The sequence below is a fragment of the Macaca thibetana genome, chromosome 5 (genome assembly GCF_024542745.1).
Source record: "Macaca thibetana thibetana isolate TM-01 chromosome 5, ASM2454274v1, whole genome shotgun sequence".
NCBI classification, from domain to species: Eukaryota; Metazoa; Chordata; class Mammalia; order Primates; family Cercopithecidae; genus Macaca; species Macaca thibetana.
This window is the reverse complement of record NC_065582.1, coordinates 36553318-36563823: the sequence shown is the minus strand read 5'-3', so window position 1 is coordinate 36563823 and position 10506 is coordinate 36553318. Positions and strand designations below refer to the sequence as shown.

General features: G+C 42.2%; 1 protein-coding gene across 10 annotated transcripts in view; it reads left to right on the top strand.

Moving 5' to 3' along the window:
- The window catches only part of TRIM2 (tripartite motif containing 2), a 186177-nt gene that overhangs the window by 97741 nt on the left and 77930 nt on the right, over positions 1-10506 (top strand). For 2 of the 10 annotated variants that reach the window (XM_050792007.1, XM_050792006.1), the window contains exon 1: positions 7289-8200. The exons of the other annotated variants lie outside the window; for them this stretch is intronic. In XM_050792007.1, coding sequence (XP_050647964.1) covers positions 8198-8200 — 3 coding nt within the window. In that variant the 5' untranslated portion in view covers positions 7289-8197. Of the gene's footprint in view, positions 1-7288; positions 8201-10506 lie in introns of those variants that run through there. 10 annotated transcript variants of the gene reach the window in all.

Genomic DNA, 10506 nt, shown 5'->3' with positions numbered 1-10506 from the left:
AACATTTGTGAGGTTCTCTCTGAACTACATATTGGTCTAAAAGTAATCCACTGTCTGGGACCGAGAGGAAGGAATGTGTGGAAGAGGCAGGCATTATTAGCAGCGCGTCCGCCTCGGCCACCTCCCTGCTTCCGCCCCTACCCTGCAGGCTCTGCTCGGCCTCCGCCAGCTCAGTCGCCCACAGAGACTCCCGGACTCTTAAATCCCAGCCCTGTAGTCAAAACCACTGCATTAATTAAACAAGGTAAACTGGTGAGGCAAGCAGGAACTTGGCACGGCCTTGAATTTAATTGTTAAATTAAGAAGTGTGGTCATGGAGCTCTGCTTAAGAGAAAAACAATACTTGATACCGATGTGCACATCGGTGTAGACACAGATGCAATCAGGAACCCATAGTTAGCACTGGGAGATGACATTCCGGGTATACTCAGGATACATAGTTAACTTTGAATTCTCCAGGCCTAACAATGGGCGAAACAAAAGAGCTTTGTGTTTGCTTGCCTTTGCTTTTTGTTATAGTCAGAGCAGGACAAAGAATAATGAAGGGGTAGATATGTTATTACTTGGGCATTTAATAATCAGTGCATAGCAGAGCCTTGTTTTTGCTTGTCTTTTTTTTTTCTTTTTTTTTCTTTTTCTTTCTTTCTTTTTTTTTTTCAAGACAAGGCCTCACTCTGTCACCCAGACTGGAGCACAGTGGCCCCATCTCAGCTCACTACAACCTCGGCCTCTTGGGTTCAAGTGATTCTCTTGCCTCAGCCTCCGGAGAAGCTGGGACGACAGGCACGTGCCACCATGCCTGGCTAATTTATGTATTTTTAGTAGTGACGGGGTTTCACCATGTTGACAAGGCTGGTCTCCAGCGCCTGACCTCAAGGGATCTGCCTGCCTTGGCCTCCAAAAGTGCTGGGATTACAGGCGTGAGCCACCACACCAGGCCTACGTCAGTCTTTTCTACAAAACTACAGAACTCTCTATCAAGAATAATGCTAGAGAAGGATTATTAATGGGATGGTTTGTAAGTACCTAGAAAAAAAAAGCATCCTGAGTTCCATAAGAATAAATGATACCAGACCAACCAAAATTCCTTGTTGGATAGGGTTGCTGGGCATGAATTTATGTTCAATATGAGTCAATATGAGAAAAGTGCCAAGAAAGGTACAAGGACCTCAGAGGTACTTAATAGAAGGATAGAGCCTGGAGCAAGCAAAGTGAAGGTCTTGCTCTGTTCTGTGCTGGGCAGATCCCACCTGGATATGTCTTCAGTTTGGGGCAGCTCCCTGTGGGAAACATACTGGGCAGGGAGTCAGGGGTGCTAGACCTGGGTCACCTTTACTGCAAATACAGCCTGGCTGCAAAGGGCTATCCCGATCCTTGAGACCCAGTCAACACAACTGTGAGCTGGAGGCAAATAACTCAGTCCCCAGGAATGATTTTGAGAGGTTCTGTTCATGTCATTTATTTTTGTATCACCAGTGCCTTGTGTACCACTGGCACACAATCATTTGTGCAATGTATAACATTAAAGGGTCATCCCAAGGCCAGGCCAGTTCTGGTGTGAATTCTTGGATTGGAACTGGGTCAGCTGGTTCCTGATAAATCTACTCCTATCCATATAACCCCAACAGGTTAAGGCCAACTTGCACCTTTTCTCTTTTAAGGATGCTTAAGAGAAAGTCCTTTCTGCTTCATTCACCATGACTTCCTGACTGTCCTGTCTGTTCTTAAAACCTTCCCCACAGCCTCTAATGAATGATCCCAACCCTTAAACATAGGGGGCCTCACCAGGGCTACTGCCAGTAGAGAGGAAGGGGCTCAGCCTCTTGGGGTCCAAACCAAACCACTTAATCAAACTGACTACAGAGAGTCTGGACTGTCCAGAAGGAGCTGGGCTTTGAGGGCCACACCTGGAGTGCTAACCTGTGAAATCCATCATAATAATACTTCCTCTCCAGTTGCTCATGCTTGAACTGAAGGCTGGAAATAATTACTTCTTACCATCTTCTTTTATAAAACCATTGGGCAATACTTTTCATAAAGTTTTTATGTTTGTTTGTTTTCTTTATATCTTTAAAATTTTTTTCTACTTGACATGTTAATGAGGTACAGTGTGATGTTTCAATATGGATGCATATTGTGTAACAATTAAATCAGGATACTTAGCATATGCATCACCTTATACCTTTCTTTGTAGTGAGAACATTCAAAATTCTCTCTTCTAGCTATTTTGAAATATACAGGCCGGGTACTGTGGCTCACGCCTGTGATTTCAACACTTTGGGAAGCTGAGATGGGCATATCACTTGAGCCCAGGAGTTCTAGACCAGCCTGGGCAGCATGGCAAAACCCTGTCTCCATAAAAAAATACAAAAAATTAACTGAGCACAGTGGTGCATGCCTGTAGTCCCAGCTACTGGGGAGACTAAGGTGGGAGGATCGCTTGAGGCCAGAAGGTCGAGGCTTCAGTGAGCAGCAGTCACGCCACTGCACTCCAGCTTGGATGACAGAGTGACACCCTGTCTCAAAAAATACAAATTAAAAAATGAAATCTACAATGCATTATTGTTAACTGTAGTGACTCTACTGTACAATAGAACACTAGACCTTGTTCCTCCTATCTAACTGTAACTTTGTATCTGTTGACTAATCTCTCCCTATCTGCCTCCTCCAACCCCAATAAAGTTTGTTGAAATCAGAGACACAGAAAATGAAATGATGATTGCATTAGGCAGCTTTTATAAGCTCCTGATTTCAGTTGGCCTCTTCTCGTTCATTATATTTATCTCACACTGAAACATATCACCTCTCTACTTAGCGGGCTTTGTTCTACTCTGGAGTTGCCTGATTACTGTTCCTGTTCTTTCACATCCTGGGGCAGGTGACATACTGAAAGAGGAGTGGTGCCAGCCACAAGACCTGGACTCTAGTTCACCTCTATTATATTGTGGCCACTCCATTCTGGGCTGGTCACTTTACCTTTCTACATCTCAATTTCCACTAAAATAATAATGCCTGCTCTACCCGTTTCTAGGTTAGCTTTGAGGATCAAAGAGAAAATCTATGAAGGTACTTTCTATTTTTTTTTTTTTTTTTTTTTTTTTGAGACAGAGTCTCACTCTGTCGCCCAGGCTGGAGTGCAGTGGCCTGATCTCGGCTCACTGCAACCCCTGCTGCCCAGGTTCAAGCAATTCTCCTGCCTCAGCCTCCTGAGTAGCTGGGATTACAGGCGCCTGCCACTGCACCCGGCTAATTTTTGTAGTTTTAGTAGGGACGGGGTTTCGCCATCTTGGCCAGGCTGGTCTTGAACTGCTGACCTTGTGATCCACCCGCCTCGGCCTCCCAAAGTGCTGGCAGGCGTAAGCCACTGTTCCCGGCTTGTGAAAGTACTTTCTAAATCATAAACTAGCAGATATGAAGAATTGCCTGTCCATAATGGTCTCTGATCCAACTAATTTTTCAATTCTGAGATGAACTTTCACCTTTATGTCATATGTTCATTCACAGGACTTTCATCATTCCCTATCTACTTATTGGGCACCTAGTAGGTGACAGGCACTGCACTAAGGGTTAGTGAGTTAAAAGGTGGAACCTTCAACAGCTTCCAGCAAGAATGCCGTGGAGTACACAGGAGTGGTACTCAATCCAGACTGTGGGTGGGAGGGTCTGGGCATCAGAGGAAGAGTCAGAGAATCCTTCCTAAAGTGAGTGGTAGCTTTGTTGAGTCTAAAGGAATCCGAGAAGTTAACGAGGGGCAGGAGGCAAGAGAGGATGGGAGTGTTCCTGGCAGAACAAGTGGTAGGTGAGCCTAGAGATTAGTGTTTCTCAAAGGGGATGCTACTGACATTAGTGTTGTGGGGACAGATGTACTTTTAAGGTACTCTCCCATTCACTGGAGCAGGTTTGGCATCCCTATGCCCAGGCACTAAATGTTAGTAGTTACCCGCCCCCACACACACTGGTATAACAGCCACAGTGCCCCTTCACATTTCTAAATGCATACCCTACTACACCACGGGAGGGGTTGGTACCATTCCTTTGGCTGAGAGCCACTGCTAAAAAAATACATGTGGAATCATCAGAGGCGTTTGAACCAGAGCAACTCCATCTTGAATAGGAGTCAGGTAAAATGAAGCTGAAACCTCCTGGGCTGCATTCCCAGATGGTTAAGGCATTCTAAGTCATAGGATGAGATAGGAGGTCGGCACAACATACAGACCTTGCCGATAAAACAGGTTGTAGTAAAGGAACTGGCCTAAACCCACCAAAACCAAGATGGCCGCGAGAGTGACTTCTGGTCCTCCTCACTGTTACACTCCCACCAGCGCAGTGACAGTTTACAAATGCCATGGCAACGTTAGGAAGTTACCCTATATGATCAAAAAAGAGGAGGCATGAATAATCCACCGCTTGTTTAGCATATCATCAAGAAATAACCATATAAATGGGCAACCAGCAGCCCCTGGGGCTGCTCTGCCTATGGAGTAGCCGTTCTTTTATTCCTTTACTTTCTTTATAAACTTGCTTTTGCTTTGCACTATGGACTCGCCCTGAATTCTTACCTGCTGGAGATCCAAGAACGCTCTCTTGGGGTCTGGATTGGGACTACTTTCCAGTAACAGAATTCTTACGAACTGGAGTGTGACTAGGGAGGACAGAAGGTAGAAAATAATCAGGAAGCAGACGCCGGATTGTAAATTACCTTGTATGCCATCCTAAGATGTTTACTTTCTGGGATACATTTTCTTGAGCAGGGATAGGCAGACTGTATATAAAGTGCATTGGATTGAACTTGGCACATCATACAGGGTCAGTAAATACTGGATCACTATCTCTCATGCTCCTGCCAATCCCAATTTAGTAGCATATATCCTCTTCTTATGCATAGGCACTGTCTGTATACTTCCCCAGTGCACAAATCATAGACTGACTGATGACAGTTTAGCTCTAATCTCCATTCAGCTGGAGGGAAACAGTGGGGAGAGGCAAGACAGCTCCAAGAAGTCAATAAGGTGTGCAGTGGCTGTAATCCCAAGAATCTTGGGCTCTTCTCTGCCCTTGAGACCCCTCGAGTCCAACCACTTGAGACCACAATACGGGAAACTCCAACTCAGAAACATAACCAGCAGCCACTATCACCATCTACATACCTGTTTTCAGGAAGTGCCAAGGAGATGATGCTTGGCACTTCGGTGGAGGCCTCCCACAGTTACCCAAGCCCCAACTTATAAACAGTTGGTTTCATTTGCCAAGACATACGTTAAAAACGAGGCTGCATTTTCCTATAATAAGCAGTATTATGTGTGTTTGTTAGATTCTGAGCCCCCAAAACCCATTTAACCCATATAGTAGTTAAGCCATGGTGGTGAGGGTATTCGAAACTCAGCTATCCTATGTAATGCTATTTCCAGGGAAGAGATATTCCCAATTCCAGGTAAAAGATCAGAAATGGATATCACCTGCATTTGTTCTACCTTTACCCCAGGCTTCCGCTATACTTAGGTGTTACTCTCAGGTCCCATGAGCCATCTCATGCCTTTGACTGTGCTGCACTCAGTGCCTGAAATGCTCCGCATGCCTCCCTGACCCTTCATATCCCTTCTATGGGCACCTAGAGCATTTGCTTTCTCTTGCTGTTAAGCGTTTATCACTCTGAATTGCAATTGCCTGCTTACCAACCCATCTCCCACACTAGATTGTGATGTCCCTGAGGGCTCAGAAATATTAAATTATTCTCTATATCCTCAGTGCCTACTCAGTGCTTGGAACACACAACACTCAACAAGTGTTCATTGGAATGAATGATTGAATGAGTAAGTTAACATCCTCTGGCTAGAAGCCCAGCAACAAGACCAAAGATCTCTCCCACTTCTCCACCTTCAGAGAACAGAGACCTGGTCTAGTTATAGGTCCCAAGACTCTGGGTGGACTGGAAGAAGAGAATGAGAGAGATCAGGAGAAAGAATGTGTTGGGGGAGGGGTCAGCATTCGATGAATTTGGCTTTGGGATAGGCTTAGTAGCAGAATGAGAAGAAGAAAGGACTCCTGTCATAGTAAGTCAGACACCTGTCTGATGGCCTGTCTTAGAAAAAAGATATTGTAAAACTCAGTGGGGGTAGCCTGCTTCTAGTTTTAGGAGTTGGTCCTAATTAAACTGTAACTTCTAAAGCAGAACATATGTCCACACAAAACCTCGTACACAAATGTTTATAGCAGCACTGTTCATAATGGCCAAAAAGTGGAAACAACCCAGTGTCCATTGGCTGATGAACAGATGAACAAAAGGTGCTAAATTCATGCAATGGAAAATCGTTCAGCCATACAAAAGAATGAAATAGTGACACATGCTACCACATGGATGAACTTGGAAAACATTCTGCCAAGTGAAAAGAGCAAGACACACAAGACCACACATTATATGATTCCAGTCCAGAACAGGGAAACCTTTAGCAACAGAAAGGTTTAGATTAATGATTGCTTAGGACTGTGGGGATGTGATGTGGGAGGGAAGAGAGTGATAGCTAAAGAGTATTTAGTATAGCTAAAGAGTGATAGCTAAAGTGATAGCTAAAGAGTTGGATGTTTGTTTGTTTGTTTGTTTGTCTGAGGTGATGAAAATGTTCCAAAATTGGCTGTGGTAATAGTTGCCCACATCTATGAATATACTAAAAACCATTACATTGTACACTTTAAATGGGTGAATTGTATGGTATGTGAATTACAATTCAATGAAGCTTTAAAAAATATCTGCAAAACTTCTAAAGCAGGGTGTTAACTGGGATTTTGAGAACTGTGTATCACCTAAAATGGCACGCCAAAATTGGCATGTATGTGCATTTCTGAGGTCTGTCAATTTTGCTGTTTTCTCTATGATCCCCCTCCTCCTACTACTGCCAAAGGTGATCGATCATCACTGCTCTGCAGAGCTGAGGCCCCTTCAAGGGCTCACTGTAATGCTTGACTGTGTGGAAAGAATGTGATAAATATTCATGTAATCAAATATGCAGATGCCCAGTTTTTTAAAATAAACATTATTAGCAATCCCTTTGAAACTAGTAACTAAACAAGGAATAGGATGCAATACTGTTCCCTGCCTTTATTGTTGTAGAAAAAGGAACGGTTGTGAATTCTACGCTGATATGTAAGATTTTTTATTCTAAACTATTATTTGTAATCTGGAGACCTAATCACTATTATATAGCTACTTGCTGATCATTTTTACATTATTAATACCTTTTAAAACTAAGTTTCATGACTTGGAGGAAATTAAGTCAAATATGTTATTTGTCAAGTTTCTCAACTTTTAACTGAAAACTTCGTGATCAGAAAAAGAACAGGGTCTGGTTATCCCCGAATCAAAAAATGTACCATATGATTTTTCTCTGAATCATTAGAACCACAAAAAGCAGAGAAATGTCATTGCATGATTTGACTTTGTGGAACCATATTTTATCGACCCTGCCCTGGGTAAACACCAAGAGAGGAAAATTTGTAGGGGCTTGTGGAACTGGACTGTTTTGTTTGTTTGTTTGTTTCTTTGTTGCATTAAAAAAAAAATTATGTGTTTCAAGCTACTTGAGACATCTAAGAAAATCAATCATCTCTCTTTCTAACAAGCAAGTGTGTGCTCTCACACTCACACAAAGCACTTCTCTAAATGTGAACTTTTCATTTTGAGGTACCATATGCCTTCTCCCTAGAATCTATTCTCACTGTGTTCACCGTTTGCGTCCCAGCACTCCTTCCGTCTGATCTGTAGCACTCCCTGTACCTGCCCCGGCTGCGTTGCGCGGAGACTGCACTGGTCGCCTCTCCCCTGGTTAATCCTGCAGTCACTTTCTGGTGATGGAGCCCAGCACGAGAGCATGGAAACAGCTGACTGCTGACTCAGAGGGAAAGCAAGCCACCCACGAATCTCATTGCAGCTCGCTGCTGCATCCCTATCCCATAATCCCTTGCCTGGTTTGCTGCAGTCTTTTCAACAGACGCTCAGTGAGAAAAAGATGTCCTGTAAGATCAAGACCGATTGGTGTGAATACTGAAGGGGGTCTTCCACTTGTTAATGACCCAGAAACATTCCTGCGACTTTCCAGCCTTCTCTTATTTCCTCCATTTTTCTCTTCCTCTGTTCTGTGCATCAACTGGCACATCACTACTTAGAGCAGAAGATATGCTGGGCTTCTGATGATGGCTGCACTGCATGGTAGGGAATTTTAACCAGTCTCTTTGCATGGTGCTTCCCAACTTGAGGTGTTAGCAGAAACGTGCGTTGTTCTTTTGGATTGCCGCGTAGCTGCAGCGACAGACTTGGGGAGCATTTGATTGCCTCGTTGATTAGTCTGTCTGTCTTCAGAAATGGGTAGGTCCTAAATGTTCAGACTGCTTAGCCAGGTGGGTAACTGATTTCTCCTGCTCTCTCGGTTCTTTTTTTCTCCCCTCATCTCTCATGGCGATGCTGCATCCTCTGTAGCTGTAAAATAGAGACCCATTCTTTGCTTAAACAAAGGCACCAAATTAACAAGTATGGGGAGAAAGTCATGCAAGATTTTCTTATCAAGTTCTAATGTGATCTGACTAGATTTGTATTTTTACCAGTCTTTATTTTAGTGTGTATCTTGGCTTGTTTTAAACAGAAGAATTTTGCCCCCTGCATCTCTCCGTTGGGTGCAAACATGGAGATGAAATGTTTAATTTGCAGGATTCCTTCCCCGCTGCCCCAGGGTGGAGGAGAACGTGCGACCCTCCCCCACTCTGTCCTCTATTAAAGAACCCTGGGGTTGAGTTCCATGGCTGGCAGTTACCATTGGAAACCCATTCATTCATAATGCATGACTCGACCCTCTGAATTCTGAATGCCATTGAGGGCCAGCAAACAAACATGTAGGAGATAATTTGTTTTTTTCTGACAATTTTTTTTCCTGCCTTTCAAGTACAGTCAAATCTGGGTGGAGCTCAATGATAGCATTAGACAGGAAAAAAAAAAAAAAAATCCTTGAGTTTTGGATTGGTCCTTAGGTTTGCTTCCTGAAACAGTGGGGATTATTTTTGTGTCAGAGCTTTTTCTACAAGTATGCCCCACCCTGTCATTATTCCTTCTTTTTGGGGGGATAGGAGAGCGAGTAGCAAGGCTGTTTGTTTTAAATTAAAAATTGAATGTTAATAAATGGATTTCTGAACCAAAAGATAAAATGATTTTTTTGTCTAATGGAAAAGATAGTTTCAATGTAATAGCTTTCAGAATGAAGTGTTTAAAAGATTGTTTCTCTAGCTTAGATCATGTTACAGCAGTTTTATTCGTTACGAAAATTTGTTTTAAAAGAAGGTTTTAAACTCCAGTATATATGTAAGGAGAGCCATTTGTTCATGCAGAATTCTTCAAATGACTTATTAAGTGTTAGGATTCAGTTCTGCCTAGTGTGAATCTGTTTTCTGGTGTCTTTCATTATTTCAGGCACAGGCTTGAGTCCCACTGTTCCTAACCCACTATAATGTTAAATAATGCACGCCCCTCCCGAGCAGCACACAATGAGAAGTTTCATGTGTGCTGTGGTATGAGAAAGCAGCTTTCGGATGCAGAGACATGAGTAGTAACCCTTCCTAAACCTTTAAGTGTTTCTGTCCAATTTTCTCATAGGAAGACACAAGCGATTTGCATTGGAAAGCTTAAAACACAGCTGAATGTAAAAATTTTCTCTGATAGAACATGCTGTTTCAAGATATACGAATGCGTGTATGTAACTCACACATTTTTTAAAAGGAGACTAAAATCTATATACATTTTTTGCCATAGTTAATACTATAGTCCTGCAATGACTTAATTATTTTTTTATTGTGACAAAAGCTTCATGGATTTTGTTGCTTGTGAAATAAAGTTAAAACACTCATTCTTTGTCTTACTAAGAAATGAAAATGTTCTTTATCTGGGTATCCTTAAGCATTAATTTCTACATACTTAGGCCTTTCTTTTATCTCTTTTTATTAGGTAGGGGAAAATCCCAAATATGTAGCAATTTTTAAGACTCCCTTTTGCCTCTTTTAATTATTTCTCTTATAAAACTAAGACTACCCAAATATTTTATATATTATTGAAATGTGTAGAAGAGAAATACTTTTGAATTTTAAAAAATTTGCTGCCAAATTGTTTACTGTCATAGTTTTTTCTTCAAAAAATGTGACTTGAATTACTTCCTACTACAGCAAAATGATGATTTGCACATACCTGTGACAGCCTTTTTCTTTAATCTCTGGTGCCATCTCTGTCCCTTTATTACTTATACAAAGGCTTTAGTTCAGAGTGAAATTTGCTCCATTATAGGGTTGGCTATTAGGGTTTTCTGAATATTTTTATTGTGCAGATGGTCTGAATTCAACGGATTAGATTTCCTCATAGAATTTGGAGCTTTAGATTGGACCAGAAAGTGAGAAAATAATGAGCCAAGTATTCAAATAGCATCATTGCAGGAAACAGATTTCTGCTTTTAGTATGCAAATCTTTCTATTCCCTTTTAC